The sequence below is a fragment of the Schistocerca americana genome, chromosome 5 (genome assembly GCF_021461395.2).
Source record: "Schistocerca americana isolate TAMUIC-IGC-003095 chromosome 5, iqSchAmer2.1, whole genome shotgun sequence".
NCBI classification, from domain to species: Eukaryota; Metazoa; Arthropoda; class Insecta; order Orthoptera; family Acrididae; genus Schistocerca; species Schistocerca americana.
Genome location: NC_060123.1, coordinates 519,210,913 through 519,230,414, shown reverse-complemented (window position 1 = coordinate 519,230,414; position 19,502 = coordinate 519,210,913). Strand labels below are relative to the sequence as shown.

General features: G+C 38.0%; 2 protein-coding genes across 6 annotated transcripts in view; one reads left to right on the top strand and one right to left on the bottom strand.

The window, feature by feature from the left end:
• Positions 1–12,268, top strand: part of LOC124616727 — a 51,996-nt gene extending 39,728 nt beyond the window's left edge. The window contains exons 2-5 of one of the 2 annotated variants that reach the window (XM_047145091.1): positions 4,648–4,830; positions 5,120–5,348; positions 7,486–7,644; positions 11,367–12,268. In XM_047145091.1, coding sequence (XP_047001047.1) covers positions 4,648–4,830; positions 5,120–5,348; positions 7,486–7,644; positions 11,367–11,877 — 1,082 coding nt within the window. In that variant the 3' untranslated portion in view covers positions 11,878–12,268. Of the gene's footprint in view, positions 1–4,647; positions 4,831–5,119; positions 5,349–7,485; positions 7,653–11,366 lie in introns of both variants that reach the window. The other variant, XM_047145092.1, reaches the window with a different exon arrangement.
• The window catches only part of LOC124616726 (cytosolic carboxypeptidase 1-like), a 514,069-nt gene that overhangs the window by 236,250 nt on the left and 258,317 nt on the right, over positions 1–19,502 (bottom strand). The gene's annotated exons all lie outside the window — the stretch shown is intronic.

The following is a 19,502-nucleotide window of genomic DNA, read 5'->3' as shown; positions in this document are numbered from 1 at the left end:
TTCTCTCTCTTGAGTAAGAAGTTCGAAGATTAAAGGCAATGGAAGTTCGATGGTACCGTGACATTAATGTGGGTCACTCAACGAGTCAATTCGGCATATCAGGTAGCCTACGCCTCATTTTGTATCATAGCTTCGGAAAAAAAAACAAGAAATACCATCTGACATCAGAATCGTGCCGGGCGGATAGGTAAGTGAAATGCATTTTTCTCCATATTATGTGACGTGCCAACTTGCTCCATCTTCTTGTAACAGCTTTGAGCAACAAAAAGGGAATGCAAATTGCCCTGAACGCACGCGCTGTGCTCGTCTCTGCGTCATGCTTGACTACTTATCTCGCACAGCAATCAAACAAGGCGAAACCGAAAAAGTGAAGGCGATCAGTGAATAAAGAGGGTTCCGAGCAGTTGGGCACGGTGCACTGAGATTGAATCTATAATCGCGGGAGTCGGGGTAGAAGAAGAGTGCAATGTAACGATAAGGTCTTCGGCCGGGAGTCTAGTTAGAATGCTACTATCCCACACTCATCTTCAGGCTGTTGTCTAAGTCCACCGCGTGACGTTATGGTTTTCTGATGCAGACTGCCTGCAACCAGCCGAAACGGCCGCTCATAGCCATTATGACAAGTGACTGGGCGGCTGGGGGCACCGTAGCATGCCGAGACGGCTGACAGCGATCTATGGATCAGCGGGCGACGCTGACGTTGGGTGCTCAAAGAGGATGTAGCGTATCTAATACTTATCTTCTCATCTTATAGCCCATGCCTCTTTCTTCTGTAGAGCGTGATGGCGGAGGGGTTACAAAAAAACTTGTATTAGGGAGGAGCGAGATTCAAATCCCAACGGCCTCACTGATTTTACTTTTTTTACAATTTCAATGAATCACATTTGACTACAGCAAAAATTGTGTTTTGATAAGGTCACAGCCAATTTCCTAGTACTACCTAGCCGAACTGATCTTTTAACAAGTCTCTCATGATTCCATGACGACAGGATTTTGAATTCTAGCAATTCTTTTTTCTCCACTCCTTGTGTACTGATGTTCTCATATCCCTCAGTTCACAGTGTCATTGGGTTGGTGTTACCAAGAAAACGTGGTTTTCCTGTCATTTAAAGCTAGCAGCTACCTTGTGTAAAAACTATTCCAAGACTTACTGTGAGCGAACCAAGGAACTCTGGAAAATAACTGTAGATGTATTCACGTGCTGACAGTAGAGAAGACACTATATACAGTGACTGTCATCTATCGCCAATGACAATTGTTTCTTTTGCAATCTCTACTGTAGCACTTTAACAATGGTTCGTAGTAACGAGTAATACCACATCCACCACTGGATTGAAGATTGCCTCCATACTTTTCCATACACATACATGTCATTCCTACATGTTTCCAGCTTCCATTGTATCGTCATCTTGGACCATCTAATATCAAATGTTCAAATGTGTGTGAAATCTTATGGGACTTAACTGCTAAGGTCATCAGTCCTTAAGCTTACACACTACTCAACCTAAATTATCCTAAGGACAAACACACACACCCATGCCCAAGGGAGGACTCGAACCTCCCCCGGGATCAGCCGCACAGTCCATGACTGCAGCACCTTAGACCGCTCTGCTAATCCCGTGCGGCCCATCTCCTATCATTTCAGTTAGCTACATCCATCTCAATTTCATTTTAATTATGGCCATAATTATATCTTCAGCTCCAGTTTGTTCCCTCGTCCATATGTTTTCCTCACTTCTTATAATTAACGGCAAGAATCTTCCCATTGATCCCTTAACAAACCCGAGTTTTATAATTTTTTTGCGTTAAAAATTCATGTCTTGCTGTTTTAAGTCAAAACTGGTAATCACACTGATAGTAAACGTACTCTTTCACACACATTGGAATCTTGGTTTTGGAAACTCTATTTAGTGTGTAGAAAGCACTAAGGTCATATTTCCTCTTCTGTTTATTTCTTTTGCTGTCCCTTGACAGGTTCGTTTTTGTGATGGTAAATTAAATGTTTTTCAGTTTTGTTATTCATCAGCTAAGTTTTCTGTCTTTCTTATGAAGTAATGTTTGAACTTGCTCAAGGTAGTGGATTTCATGTTAAGAATACATTAGTACCAGAAGTGATCTCTTAGGTTTTATTGGCATGATTCGTTAATGGTGGGCTTCTGGGTGTTCTGCCTAGTTGTGCCAGTCCAGGCAGAGAGTACACAATAACAAAACTTACAGCATATGAAGAAGACAACTGGGTTTGTCACTGAAATATTGTGCATAACATAGAAACAATAACAAAGCAGAACACCCAGAAGCACATCATTACTACGAACAGCTCTGAAAGGACTGGAACATGTATTGGAATTCAAGAAGCTTTTTGGATTGGAAATCATTTCACAAAATGTCAGTTCCAAGCAAGAATGCACTTTGTTCTTACTGGAAATACAACAGCATTGCACACACAGTTTATCTGTGTGAAACAATTACACACCGCAGCATCTTGTAAAGATATAAACAATATCTTGTTAAATATTAATAATTAATTGCTACGATTCCAGAAGCTTTTCAACAAACTTTTGAAATCAATATCAGTGAAATTCAGTCACTGTTTGACAGTATGTTCCACAGTTAATGTGCTTTACAAGATGAAATGACAGTATGACATAATTAGTCTGTTGTGCTTCTATCCAGTTGATCAATATAAATGAGACATGTACACCCATTACAATGTGTTCATGATTATAGATTCTGAATTTTTGAATATTAGATGAAGACTAATGGAACACCTGACCACAGACACTGATGTGTCCAATGCCTGCTCCATCTGAGAAATAAAGTATAAAATTTAAATCAGAATTCTTCTCAATAAAAATGCCTTCTTTTAGAAACACAGTTTTTGACAACTTGCCTTTGCTGCATCAATAGAGAACTTTTTCCTGTGTCTACAGATATCTGAATTTGGTAACTCCATATACTGAATAATTTTAATAGTCGACTCATGCCCACAGTGCTTTTTGTTCAATGAAAAACCCACAACAATGTTTTATTTATTTTAGAGTTTTGAAAGAGTACATGACTCAGTGGCTACCACACTGTACAAACGGTTTCAGGATTAAATTTCCAATCAGTTACAGTAACAGGAATGAAAGATCAATGCCAAAACACCGTGGTTCAGATACTAAGTTGCGCTGTATACACACAACAACTATTTGGGTGAACTGTAAGGTGAGGTATTGTGCCTCTTGCAGAACTTTACCCACTAAAGCACTATGTATTCAAAGTTGAACACGGGTTCATGAATCCCTTCTTTTTCCATCAACACACAGTAAATGTAGTCAGATAACTTGGTCTCTCTCTCTCTCTCTCTCTCTCTCTCTCTCTCTCTCTCTCTCTCTCTCTCTCTCTGTCTCTCTCTCTTTTGGAAGGGGGGAGGGGGAGGGGGACAAGCAAGCAAAAATCTCAGACTGCTCTGCCTGGTTTTTCAGTTTCTTTTTTCTGAGACAACAGTACCTATAGGAAACATCCAAATGGCAGCTCTAGCAGAAAAGTGATCCCTTCCTTATTCAGATAATAAAACCTTGGATCATGTGGATATAAAAGAATATTTTTGTACACTATTTCTCAGATATGCAAACTCATTACACTTTTAGAGCAATAGAGAGAAGTGTTTTTCAATTGCTTAACAAAGTGCAGCCTTTGATACTATCCTTTTATGCGATATGGTAACCGGGATTCAATAAATGAAAGGAAATTTGATAACTGAATTGAAAGTGAATTGAAGTGAGAAGCAGAGTGGGCTGATGATTAGGAATCTATGAAAAGGACAAAATTCATTTACAGTTGATGAAAAGTTCAATGGATTTAAGACATATACAATTTGGAAAGAATGCAGATGGGACTGTCTCCTGGTTCAAAATGGTTCAAATGGCTCTAAGCATTATGTGACTCAACATCTGAGGTCATCAGTCCCCTAGACTTAGAACTACTTAAACCTAACTAACCTAAACATCACACACATCCATGCCTGAGGTAGGATTCGAACCTGCGACCGTAGCAGCAGCGTGGTTCCGGACTGAAGCGCCTAGAACCGCTCTGCCACACCGGTGTCCCCTGGTACAACACTTTCTACATGCTGCAAGATATGCACTGAAATGAACATTCCTTTCACTGTAAAGAACAACCAGAAACTTAACAATTTACCCAGAGTTTCCAATGTTTTCCGTTTCTTTCCCCCCTTTCTTTTTGATAACAAATAGCTCATAATGCACCAATTCAAATGTAGAGGCCTTTAATCCTGACTAGATTGAATTATAATCCATTTTCATTTCATTTTGAGGAAACATGGTTGATTGGAGATATACTCAGGCTTCACTTAACTTTAGTGTAGAAATGTGTATTTACAGTCCAAAATCTGATGGGTCCTTTTACAGTTAATCATTCACATGAATCCATACTCACTAGAGCTCAATTATTTGCTCTGCGTCCTGATGCCAACAGTTTGTTTAGTTCTGTCAGATTTACTATTTACGACAAATACTATACTGCAAGTTGCAGCAGTTATCGTAGAAACAAAATTTATGCTCTAAATTATTAAATGTATTTTCATTTTTAGAACCAAATTTCTAGCAATACAATTCAACTGAGAAATACTTTTCTCCTTTGCAGGTCAGCGAATCACAACAATACAGCTGGATGGAGTGCAATATTTCATCAGTCGTATGAATCCATACTCACCGGAGCTCAATTATTTCCTAGCATATCAGTACTGCCGATCACTTGGTTTGCAACTAGCATCATTTGAATCACGTGAAAAGGCAGATTCTTTAATGGAGTATTTAAGGAATGCTGGTAAGTGAAAGTATTAGAAGCTAATAACTTACTATCTGACAGTTACACATGGTCAAATAAATAAAACATAGTATGTATTTCTGTGCTCAAGGCATCAACCGGCTACAGATGAGTGGCTGTCTTTCCTTATTTCATGTATTGCCCCATATAACATTGTTAAACAAAATACAATCTTAGACAGAATGCCAATTCTTACAACTGCTTTATAACATGTCATCAGAATTTATCTTTACTTTGACAAGAATACCTTCCTGTAACTGTACTTAAAGTGTCTATTAATGCAAAACAGGTTATAACAAATATGACTTCTGGACTTCTGGGAATCGGCTTGGAACATCAGACATGATGTTATGGATGAGTACTGGCTTGCCCTTCAACAGTACATTCAATTACATGAGGAACCTACCATCCAATGATCTCCACTCAGCATCTGAAGACCAAGACGCTGCATCTGATGATGGTGGTGTAGTAAATGAAGGGTTAGTTGAGGGAAGAAGCAAGAGCAACAGGAGACGAAGGTGATAAAAACTATCAGTAGAACTTCACAAATAACAAATAGAAATGTTTAGGTAGCTAACTTCACCAACACTATAAAAGGTGATAACTTTCTTTAAGGTTCTTATCAATTATATCTATTCTCTCAGAATATAGCACATAAGAAAAGAAGATGCAATTTAGTTCATAGCCCCTTGTTCACATGTTGTACTTCCATTTTTAGTAGTCATCGTAACAAGTAATGATAGGAGGATTATTGAAATTAATAGCAATTTTGACCACACATAGTGTTTAAAATAATCACAATTCAAGAAAGGATGCCTACGTCCCCTGTGTTGGCTGTTTCGCACCCTATAATATAAGGTGTACACGTCCATATACATATTACTGTAGCATAAATCACATATAATGCCAATAAAAAATGAAACTATGAATATAAGAAATTCTTTAATTGGTACAGTGAAGTTTAATTATTTTCCAGTCACTGTTTACAGGAAACATCGCTCAAGGCTCTAACATTATTTATGTTCCCAGTGACATGATTTTTTTTTTTTTTTTTTTTTTTTTTTGACGAATGAGCACACACACATTGCTGACCATTAAAACTGCAATGACATGAAGGGGGCATGCAACAAATGTCAAATTAGCATGCACTAGTGCTTGAATATGCAAATAATTAGCACTTGAGCACAATGCTAAAAAGTAGGTACGAGTGATGCTATCTTCATTCTGAAGAAAAGACGGATTATGCAGTGGGTTTATCATTAAGGTATCACATATTAACGTTGTTTGTTTGTGAGAGATCATGTTATGTCTCCTGTAAAAAGGAGAAATATGTACTAGGAGTGGCAGGATCATGGAGCACCACAGGCTGTCAGCACAACAACCATTGTTGCAGATTCCCTTGTAGAGAGAGGCACACTAACAGTGGTGCATTCAATGAAAGAACTGATATCACATCTTTTCGTAAGAGTCACAGATCTGCATACAGCATCATGGCAGTCATCTGGATATTCCAAGTAGAATGAATACTGAGAGACTGCATTTGTAATCGCCATACAAGACCAGCACCTAGAGTGATGGTATCTGATACCTTTGGGTTTGAACATTATCACTTTTGGCTCACATAACTGGTAATTTTGACAGCAACTGTTACGTTTGTGTTGTGCTGTATTTTTATTGGTCCCGAGTCCTTTGTACACAGCTCATGCATTAGACATTGGGCAAGTCTGTTATACGCATATGTATGAAAATGATTTCTTTGCATACTTATTTAAAATTACAAATAATTCACTACACACTTTTAAATAGTAGTCAATAGATAAGAAGCAGGGATGCCGTAAATGTAATTTTGAAGTGACTGCCCATCTTTGAGGTCTCTACAATGTTATCTTCTGACAATATACTGCATGACTGCATACAGAGTGTGTTCAAATGTTGCTCTGGCATGTATGTTAGCAAGATCTCTCACCTGCTGCAAACACCTGGTCACAGGCTGCCAAAGGCTGGTATGCTACCACTCATCAGCCACTACTAAGCCTGAAGCAGTATGTAATGATGTACCCTTATCTGATATACGAGTTAAGTTCAAATCAATGCCCAGCCAGGTTAGCACCACTGTTGCTACCAGAGGTGACAGCTCTGTCTAAAAAATATTACTATTGTACACTGTACACTCCCAAATCAACTACAATCACATATTCATTTTCTTATACTGTATACACATGATAAATAACATTTAATTACTGGTTATCCTTCCTGGTGTAGGAATTTTAAGGGTCATGGTTGAGTTCACCAATAGAGATATGCAAGACCTACTGCCCTTAAATATTGAATGATTTAAGGAAGCACAATGACAAGAAATTACTTATAAGAAGGTGAAGAACACTGATCAGTCTAGCAATTACCCATAACGCCAAGGGCAGTTTCTGTGGATGGTTTCAATAGTGTCATCAACTGGAAAGAAGTGCATTACATATGTGCTTCTTAGCACTGAAGGGAAATATTTGTTCCCTTTACAGTTTTACTTCATTGCTTTTTAGAAAGTTATAAAGTGCAGCTAACTTTAATATGTTTATTTACCGAGTTTTTAAATAATTTACTTACTTTCATGATATCTTAGATGCAAAAACAGTCTTAAATTGTTATCCTTTTTAACAGAGGAGGATATCACAACCCAAATACAGGCTGTGTGACACTGAGGGCACCAGAACTTTCCTGGGAGACAGATGACTGCAATGCTGTGAAGGACTTCATATGTGAACAGACACGGTGCTACTATTACAATTATGGCTCCATTCCTGTGTCAACATCCCAGGGGTAAGAAGGTGAGGAACACATGTCTATCCATATCAAAAAACCATTAGTCTAGGCAGCTGCTGCACAGTAATTCCAAGCATCATACAGTGCAAAGTGATGCGACACTATGTACAACCAATGCACCAAACAGTAAAGAATAAATTAGTTTGATTTCTACCCTGTGCCTTTCTAAATCACAATTCTGCACACAGATGTTGTACATACAATTATTATCTCCTTATAAAACTTTTTTCTGTAAGGCTGTCACCCTTGGCATTAACAACTGAAAAATTATTTTAGACATACGCATGACAATCTGGAATATTTGTTTAGGTATCACTATTGGGGGATCTTGTCTGGTGAGATGTAGATTTATCCGATTCATTTTTGTCATAGCATTTCTCCATAGGGACAGCTTTACACATGTTCTTGCATGATCTGATCCTTTAATTTTGGTATTTACTGACTAAAGCATGGATCTGATGTAAATTCTACAATTTCCTATTTAACTGGTATTTTATTTCCAACTAACAGTTTGTTTCTCAAAGGTGGAATATTTTTTTCTTGGACTTGACATTTATTATCCAGTGAATTTGCAATTCTTCAGAAGTAATAAGTCTCCCAGTCACCTCACCAGTTTCAAATCATTTAGTTTGGTCTACATCATTCGTAATTTCAATTATATTTTAACTCAGTAGGAGCTCAACATCTTATTTCCATTGGTGTGGTGCTGTAAAGCTCTATAAGAAACAGACAACTATGTTTTATCAGTGATGAAGAAGTAAGTTTATGAGATGTGCCATTACCCACAAGGTCATGAAAGATGCTGCATAAGCTCAGAATGACAAATATCAAGATAATGCTGAACAGTAAACAACGGCAATAGCACTGTGAATAATTTCTCTTTTTATGCATTATTGGCATATACATGAGGTGAATTATTCGAGATGGTGGAGGCAAATGATTATGAATTATTTTGTTTGTAATTACATCCATTGTGTAGAAAGTTGACTTATTTTCTCTCTGTAGATGTCTTATGAAGTACGAGGATAGAACAGCTCTTCTGCTTTTACTGTAAGAAGTACTGAATAACAAACTTCTTCAGTTTACTAATAATTATTAAAGAGGCATTGAGAATTCTATAGTATATCACATCAGCAGCAGGAGATATGAGGGAATGAGTACTTTCAATGAGAAACACTAAATAGAACAGAGAAAGGATTAGTTCTGATATATATAATGAAATTTTAAGGCGTGTACAATATCATACAGAGTTGTGTAACATTCAGCTGCATTCATTCCACACATTACCGGTTTAGAAGTATATAATTTGAACAAGGATTCTGCCAACACATAGCTGATTAAAAACAGAACTGTCATGAAGTTACACATTTAGAACATGTATCTGAAAATTATTTACTGCTCTATTACGAATATTCCACATTACCTTCTCAAATTCCAGTTGATATATGTTTAATATCTGATAATGACTGTAGCATACCTTATCCCATATATAGAAAAGAAAACATTTATCTTTGTACAAATTGTCATTTAATACAAAGAACAACTTAAAACTAAATGCAAAGATTATCACACACAAAAATACAGAACATTACTTTAAAAAAAGAAGAAAATTTTAATACAGACAAATTAAGCCAAGGAAAGGTTCCTTTTTGTGATAACTTAAGAATGTTATGCTAGTGTTTCCACAGAGAAGCTAGGGATATTTATATAGAGATCCATTGTTAAGTGTGACAACTACTCAAGAGGACTATTAACTGTGTGTGGCTAGTAAACACAACAGCGGATATGTGGAAATATATTTAAAACCATTTTACTTGTTTAAGAGAGAGTTGTACAACTAATTCACATCTCTCTCTTTCCTTGTTGTATGCTTCAAATCCTTTGGTCTCTCTCAGCATCCTGTATTGATGAAGTCTGGGGAAACAATAACTGCTAACAAACAGTATTGTTCTATTACTATTAAATGAGCCTAATTTATGAACTAACTTGGATTAAATACCAACTGTCTTGTATCTAAGACAGTTATCAGTATCTTCTGTGCTCATATAGCTAGTAAAAACTGTGAAATATGGTGTATCTATCCCATGACAGCAAGACAAATTGCAATTTCTAATACCAATTCTTGGAAGCTTTTTAATCAAGGGATTTACAATAAACGTCTCTCTTTTACTAGGAATTAAAACTTTTTGTGCAGTAAAGATAATTTAAATGAAGGTTTAACATAATGAAACTGTGGAAAGATCTAAATACTATGTTGTAAAACACCATTGGTAGACAAATGGTGAAAGACTCTTCAGCCGCAGTGTAAATGAATTAGGTCCTGTGACTCTGCCATGCCATTGGTACAACAGCTACACTGCCCAATAGATGTGCTGTTGGCTGACGGGAGAATGGCAAATGTTCAATTGCCACTGGCATTTGGGAACGCACATGGTTTGGTGCAGCATTGCGCACTTTCCCCGAAGTGCCGGTGATACCAGCGTGCGTCAGGTGACGGTGCAGGCGAGCGGGATGGGTTTCATTATTTATTTTTTTATGTTAAACTAAACGATGGAACTTTATTTTTGTGTGCGGAGCTAAAATACAGAGCTCATGATTTTAGTAACGTGCAATAGTCTAGTCGAGGTCAGCAAGCATTGCTAGTGTTACTAAACACATATGAAAGGACCACACTCTAGAGAAAGAGAGAGAAAAACCATTGAATAATTAACATACTAAAGGTAACAAAAACAAGGAATAAATGATTCGCACTTTGCACGAATAAACTCAGCGCCTCTGGCGGTGCACACAGAACTACTGACGCATGTGCAAAAATTTGACACTCGTGCACTGACACACACACACACACACACACACACACACACACAGTAGTTGGCTGCGGGTCACTAAAACTCACAAACTTTCAGAACCGCCAGAAAAGAAACAAGGGGATCTAGACTTTTTACAGGTCTAGACAGGATAACTTCCTATCAAAATCTTTTCTTTCATCTTCCATAAAAGTAAACTTAGTTCCCAAAAAGAAGTGAATGTCTCAGTGTGAGTGAGTGAGTGTGTGTGTGTGTGTGTGTGTGTGTGTGTGTGTGTGTGTGAGAGAGAGAGAGAGAGAGAGAGAGAGAGAGAGAGAGAGAGAGAGAGATATTGTGTATCAGTATGCTGTTGTCTTATAAGGAAACATTTTTCTAGCTTTTATTGGTTGCAGTTGCATTCTAGATTACCCTTTTCTATGTAAATGGAGCATTACAATAATTAACAGTATTATTTTTTCCATGTACTAACAACATATATATTTCAAATATTAACATCTATCTATTGATCTATCTTGTGCAAAAACTATCAAAAACTTTGAAACATAAAATGAAACTAAATTTTGGAAAAGTTTTAAAATTTATGGATAAAGCAGTAACTGGCAGTGGTGTGTAGACTAATTTTTTTGACGTGGATAGATGTAAGTACTCACATGAAAAATAAAACTGGTGGAAGAAAAAATTATGTTCTTGTATAAATTAAAATTTATATCAAACAGTATGGCAATGCTGTATATATAATGCACATTAAGGTAATACATGAATTGTATCACAGTGACCTCTCTAAGAAACACTTTGACTAAATCTTCATCTTTTAGTGGCTAAATCTGATTTGTGTGTGTGTGTGTGTGTGTGTGTGTGTGTGTGTGTGTGCTACATGCATTAAGAGCTTGCTGAGTCACACTGTGTTTGCAGGAGCAGCAAATACCCATCTGGCAGCAAATATCCCTCAGCAGCTGGACAACAAACATCGACAACAACAGCACCTACTACTACATCCACCACTCCAGTAACGACAGAAAAATCTTCAGAAAGTCCAAGCACTACTCCTGCCAGAGGGAAAGATTTGGACAAGACAAACCGTCGAGTGACTCTCAGACCACCATCAGAGAAATCTGCCCCACTACCACTGTCTTCAATTTTTCCAGATCTCATGCCTTCGCCAAGAAGTTCCGAAAACAAATCCATACCTAACATTGTAACAAAGGCATTTCCAAGAAAAGATTCTGACAGCAATGTTGTTTATGTAACTGCTGTTGGAGTAAACAGTGAAGAACCTGTGCCAGTAAGCAAGTATACAGAACCGTCTAACACTGCGGCTCCAATGACCACACGGGACAATGATGAGAGCAAAGTGACTGCCCAGATGACTGGTCCAAAAACCTTTGCACGTGGCAAGGTTATTGATCCTCCAACTGCAAAGTAGTCATGAAATTACAAAAAAAGATTATATGAAATACAGTGTTGGGCATCTTGAAAAAGAAGACCAATTGTTTGACAATACAGTCAACATCAAAGTTACAGTGATGCTTCTATCTTTCAATTTTCTTAACACACATTTGCTTAAATCATGCATCACTAAATATAGAAAGAAACTGAAATATGTGTATAATGTGTGGATACATATGTAAGTAAGAAATATGGATGTTAATGTGAACTTATTGTGCGTGTTGTTGGACAACAGAAGCCTACTGCCAGAATACTCTTACAACATGCATGACTATTTCACAGAACTGGGATCTTTTGTCATTTATCAATTATTAGTGCCTTGTATGGAAAGCTGTAGATCTGCCATAAATAAATCTAATGTTGTAATACTTGTGTGAAAGTTCTCTGCTTAGGACTGCCTAAAGTAAATAGCCTTTCCTGATATGTAGAGCCTTGACAGTTTTCTGACAACAAAACCTTGTGCATTTTGAAAGTTATCTATGTGTACAACACAAGTCTCATGAACTGAGATAAAACAAACTTTCTCAATGCAAACTAGCAATATATGAGCTAGAACACACAAACTCCCAGTGATAAATGATACATTTTTATCTCACTATAGACATTTTAAAAGTTTCTATCTACTGACAAGTGCCCCAGTCGCATTTTTCAAATAAGAATGGTACTAGTAAGTTCAGTCTTTACATACAACTAACTGTATGTTTCTGAGGATTCACAAATAACATGCTTCACCTTTATAGTTCAATTTTCAACTTTTTTAAAGATGTTCTAGCAATTTAAAAAAACACCTTGACAACCTGTGCATATAACATGACGGACAAGTCAGTCATCTATGAACTATTAAGTAAATTATGCTGAGAATAGCCTGACATAGAAAACTCTTATTTTTTCGAAGATATTAAAATTTGACACATCCTTCATCAATTTACAGTTCTTGCTGGCTTCCCACAACTAGATTTAGGTGATTGTGTTACCATAAACTGTTACAGATGGATGCCATTAAATACTGTATTTGACACTTGTGCTTCATGGGTGTAACTACAAAAACTGCCCCCCCCCCCCCCATCTTTTTTTCATATTCACATACATTGTATTAATTTGTTTATGTTAAGCATAAACTGAAAAAAGTATCATTTACAGGTCTTTCTGCAAATTATGAGATTCCTTTGTGTTTGCAGGCAAGTCAGTTAACTAATTAAGACATTAAGATTGAAAATCAAAGATTCTTATTGGTAGAAAAACTTCATATTTAAGGTTAAGAAGCCAACAAAAAGAATTCCTTACCATAATTAAAATAAACAAATAAAAATTCCTCTTCTTCAGAATGCTGAAACTGCGGTTTAACTTTTGGCATTGTTTAAGATACTTACAGCAAGTTTAGTACCCTGAAATTGTGGTGTTATGTAATAAGTGACTATGTGTTTTAATCAATATTCCAACATGTTATCTGGGGCAGCATTCTGAGAATACATACAGATTTAAATGTAAATTTTACAGGGCATCTCAGTAATCAAATAAGGGTATCTGAAGGTTTCATTAGGATATAAAAAACTTAAAAGACATTTCAATTTGCCTAGAATAATTGCTGACCATTGAAGCTGGCAAACACATCAGGCCAAAGTATACCCACTGTTCTATATCGTTTTAGTAACTGGAATTACAGAACAGGTTGTTCGTGACAGACTTCTCTATGCCTAAAAGTTCCATGTTCAAGTCACCATCTACCACACAGTTTTAACTTATTGCAAAAACTACTCCAATTTCTATGTGGATGGATTCAAGGTAATGACTGATGTTCAGAGTGGGAATTTTGAACTGGCATGTCATTTCCTTCCTAATATGAATACAGTAGTTTAACACAGCATTGCCTTGTTCAGTTTTATGCTCAGACTAATTATTTTTCACCTACTCAAAACATATGTTAACTCTGGGCCAAAAATAATTTCATAGATCTGCTAATGCTTAAGATAAGTTTGGTCCCACCTAACTTAGTGTCAGTACTTTAATATAGAAGCAAATACAAATAGAGATCTGTAGAGAATCAAAGTAACTAATTTGCAACTAAATGAATAATTCAGGAGTCACATATATGTTCATAAGCTTTTCATTTAAGCGTCTTCAAATTTTACAAATACAGGCTAAAAAATGAATCTAATACCCAAAAATATAAAGTTTTATATGTTTATTGAAAAAGTATTTCACTTACGTTGCAACTTCACTAAAATACGTGAAAGCAATAAAATTAAGAATGTGAAATGACATCAATGGACCATCCCCCTCCCCATCTCTCTCCTCCCCCTCCATCTCTCACTCCCTGACTGGAAAGTGGGTATTCAAGGATTTTCCAATTTATATTTGTATACTCACTGAGAAAACTCTTGTTCACAGCTTGGCAGAGGAACTTATATTCCAATCTTAGTGAAAATATGTTTTATTTTATTTAAGTTTCACATAAGGGAAAAATGACTATTTGCTTACATACACACCTGAATCTTTCCCTTCTTATGCGCTGTGTTGAGATATGTCATAGGGAAGCAGAAATTTTGTATATTCTTCCTTGACTACAGGTTCTCAAAATTTGCCAAAACATTGTTTTTTTCTCCATCAACTACAGCTTCCCAATCATCTACATTAGAATTTTACATGGGGTATATAAAATCATTGTGATGCCAACCACACACTAATTTTTGTAACGTTTGCTGTCATGCCAACTTTGTAATAACTTCAAGTGCCATAGAAGTACTCTTTTCTTATTTGGTCATACTAGCATCTTGAAAGTGGTTTCCTTAACAGATAATCTCCGCTTTTCCAGAAGTCTAGCAAAAATTAATTTTCCACTGACCTACACTACTAATGGTTTTTTCAATTCATTGTTTTACCTCTACATATTTAAACAAAGTGAAAGAGCGCAAAAGTTGACTTGTAAACTTTTATTTGGCTGCTGTATCTCACATTCCATTATTTATGGAAATTATCTTGCACTGGAGCACATCTAAAGGGAACCGTTATGTAGAAAGAAAGTGTAAATATTGTTCAAGTCTTTCTCTGCAATCATCCAGCATCAATACTTTCCAGCATTATTATCAGTGAACAATATGATGCTGCTACTGATGCTCCCAGATAAAATATTTATTATATTACAACATTAACAGTAGTGTTACACACACCCAATGTTAGTGTTTTCTGTCAAGCACTTACCACCCAGCAAAACATACTGGGTTCTATTAGTCAAAAATTATTTAAGCTAATAACATATTTCTGAAGGAAACTCCAGATGATCATATTCTGGCTGGCTGCAAGTCAATAATGTGCTACAGTGTGATAGCTTACAGAACTCTACGAGTTTTAATCTACCTGTTCACCAGCATCCACAATTTTAAAGATACTGTGTTTGAAGGAAGCAAGCTCTCCCTCTCTCCTTGCCCCTTGCAAAAATGGTTTTTCTTGAATTTGTGCTCATTTCTTAAAAGAAATTCCCTTTGCTCCAACATCACACTGTTTCACTTCAGAATCTGCTCTACTATTTTGCAAAAGAAATTTCTGGCATGTCTGTCCATAACTATCTGCATCAGTTCTTGAACCCTAATTACTAACTGAAGTGTTCACACAGTGCTGCACTTATGTTTGCTGCAAAAGAGACTCTCAGTAAGTGTGTGTAAGGAAAGTGGCGATATCAGCATTGTATTTTATGTAAAATCTAAGGAGAGTTCATCTAGGCCTGGTATTTGGTTTGCACTTCTAAATCTGTTTTTTGATAGGTTCTGCCTACAGCAAACTATTTTTCTTCTTCTTTCCAACCCAGACGTATTACACTGAAGATCAGCAAAACACGATTGGGTGGAAAAGAAGGAAAATAGTGTCTCATCAAGGCAGAACCTGTCCAAAAAAATTATTTACGAGCAAACATGGACACAAGAATGAGTTTAAATATCAAGAACATTTGTTTTTCTGTAACAGGCGTGCTCATGTTAGCATTACTCTATGTGCGAAGTGATCAAACATACGTAAACAGTAAGATCTCTATGCGTGAAGTGTTTCTGAAAGTGGAATTTAGTATTTTGGCTCTATATCTTGTTTTAAATTTTCCAACACCAGCCTAACATCCAAGACAGGAAGGAAAGTCTCAATCATAGCTTTTTACAAGGTTAACAGTTCTTAAGATTTCCTGACAAATCTTTCACCAAGAATTGACTTTGGAAATTGCTGTACGATTCTTGCTTAGTATTTCTTATAAATGGATGATTTTTGATTAAGATATACATACATACATACATATAATGGAAGGAAACATTCCACGTGGGAAAAATTATATATAAAAAACAAAGATGAGGTGACTTACCGAACAAAAGCGCTGGCAGGTCGATAGACACACAAACAAACACAAACACACACACAAAATTCAAGCTTTCGCAACAAACTGTTGCCTCATCAGGAAAGAGGGAAGGAGAGGGGAAGACGAAAGGAAGTGGGTTTTAAGGGAGAGGGTAAGGAGTCATTCCAATCCCGGGAGCGGAAAGACTTACCTTAGGGGGAAAAAAGGACAGGTATACACTCGCACACACGCACATATCCATCCACACATACAGACACAAGCAGACATATTTAAAGACAAAGAGTTTGGGCAGAGATGTCAGTCGAGGCAGAAGTGTAGAGGCAAAGAAGTTGTTGAAAGACAGGTGAGGTATGAGTGGCGGCAACTTGAAATTAGCGGAGATTGAGGCCTGGCGGATGACGAGAATAGAGGATATACTGAAGGGCAAGTTCCCATCTCCGGAGTTCGGATAGGTTGGTGTTGGTGGGAAGTATCCAGATAACCCGGACGGTGTAACACTGTGCCAAGATGTGCTGGCTGTGCACCAAGGCATGTTTAGCCACAGGGTGATCCTCATTACCAACAAACACTGTCTGCCTGTGTCCATTCATGCGAATGGACAGTTTGTTGCTGGTCATTCCCACATAGAATGCATCACAGTGTAGGCAGGTCAGTTGGTAAATCACGTGGGTGCTTTCACACGTGGCTCTGCCTCTGATCGTGTACACCTTCCGGGTTACAGGACTGGAGTAGGTGGTGGTGGGAGGGTGCATGGGACAGGTTTTGCATCGGGGGCGGTTACAAGGATAGGAGCCAGAGGGTAGGGAAGGTGGTTTGGGGATTTCATAGGGATGAACTAACAGGTTACGAAGGTTAGGTGGACGGCGGAAAGACACTCTTGGCGGAGTGGGGAGGATTTCATGAAGGATGGACCTCATTTCAGGGCAGGATTTGAGGAAGTCGTATCCCTGCTGGAGAGCCACATTCAGAGTCTGGTCCAGTCCCGGAAAGTATCCTGTCACAAGTGGGGCACTTTTGTGGTTCTTCTGTGGGGGATTCTGGGTTTGAGGGGACGAGGAAGTGGCTCTGGTTTCGTCCCCTCAAACCCAGAATCCCCCACAGAAGAACCACAAAAGTGCCCCACTTGTGACAGGATACTTTCCGGGACTGGACCAGACTCTGAATGTGGCTCTCCAGCAGGGATACGACTTCCTCAAATCCTGCCCTGAAATGAGGTCCATCCTTCATGAAATCCTCCCCACTCCGCCAAGAGTGTCTTTCCGCCGTCCACCTAACCTTCGTAACCTGTTAGTTCATCCCTATGAAATCCCCAAACCACCTTCCCTACCCTCTGGCTCCTATCCTTGTAACCGCCCCCGATGCAAAACCTGTCCCATGCACCCTCCCACCACCACCTACTCCAGTCCTGTAACCCGGAAGGTGTACACGATCAGAGGCAGAGCCACGTGTGAAAGCACCCACGTGATTTACCAACTGACCTGCCTACACTGTGATGCATTCTATGTGGGAATGACCAGCAACAAACTGTCCATTCGCATGAATGGACACAGGCAGACAGTGTTTGTTGGTAATGAGGATCACCCTGTGGCTAAACATGCCTTGGTGCACAGCCAGCACATCTTGGCACAGTGTTACACCGTCCGGGTTATCTGGATACTTCCCACCAACACCAACCTATCCGAACTCCGGAGATGGGAACTTGCCCTTCAGTATATCCTCTATTCTCGTCATCCGCCAGGCCTCAATCTCCGCTAATTTCAAGTTGCCGCCACTCATACCTCACCTGTCTTTCAACAACTTCTTTGCCTCTACACTTCTGCCTCGACTGACATCTCTGCCCAAACTCTTTGTCTTTAAATATGTCTGCTTGTGTCTGTATGTGTGGATGGATATGTGCGTGTGTGCGAGTGTATACCTGTCCTTTTTTCCCCCTAAGGTAAGTCTTTCCGCTCCCGGGATTGGAATGACTCCTTACCCTCTCCCTTAAAACCCACTTCCTTTCGTCTTCCCCTCTCCTTCCCTCTTTCCTGATGAGGCAACAGTTTGTTGCGAAAGCTTGAATTTTGTGTGTGTGTTTGTGTTTGTTTGTGTGTCTATCGACCTGCCAGCGCTTTTGTTCGGTAAGTCACCTCATCTTTGTTTTTTATATACATACATACATACATACATACAAGGAAGTCCACCAAAGTGCATGGTACATGACAAGGTTTCCTCCTGTTCCAGTTGCATCTGGAGTGCTGGAAGAAAAACTGCTTAAATGCCTCTGTGCATTCTGCAATTAATGCAATTTTGTCTTCACAGTCCTCCTCGGAGGCTGATTAATTTCTCTACATAACCTTTTACAGCAAGAGAAAATTAATAAGTTATGAGAAAAAATTGCTGTTAACTACTTACCTTCCACAGACTAAGTCTATAGTACTGCCAATACACACACACAAAAAAGTGAAAGACACACTGCCTGTATTAGTTTCTTCAAAAGAAAGGGCAAGTCACTCAGAGATACCAGACTACAGGTAGGTCTTGCACTGTGGGGTCCGAGTGATGTGGCTTTCTTTTAAACTTTTCCCAGTGCTTTCCTTTCTCCCATTTGGAACTATTATTTCTAAAAGCTGGGCACTGTCTCTCTTATTCTTATTATATGATCCAGTTATTTCTGTCTTTGAATAATTCTACAAATGACATGTCTGAATTTGGTGGCTAGTAGGAAAACAATTATTAAAGTAGGGCCCCACTGCTGGTCTCTCTTGTCTGCCTCTGTTCAAAGTTAGATTCATTTTTAATACTGCTAGAATTAATATTTCTGTTTGTTACTACAAACTGTCAACCACATGAGGGGTCTAAGGGAACTGCCTGCCACACATTCCACAATGGTCTGTATTACGGTTGTCTTTAGATAGAGGTATTGGGGAATTTATGTATAATTGCAATAACTAAAACATTACCTCCAAGCTCTGAGTAATACTCTTGTAATGTCGCAAGTAGATAGACTCCTGAATAATTAATATCACTTTGCAGTTATGAGACCTTAACTTTCTACAGAAAATGGCAAAATAAAACAAACACTTTTTGCTTTTTTGCAGTGTTGAGATAAGAGAAACTCCAGGGGTCTCAACATTAAAATGCATGTCATTATTGTGAAAATGGCCCTACACATTATGTAGTTTTCTGAAACTACTACTATTTTTCAAATTCATATCTACATGTGGTTTGGATTTAGAAGCAAATTTATTACAGCATCTATCAATAGTTTGTTTTCTGATTACTGCAAG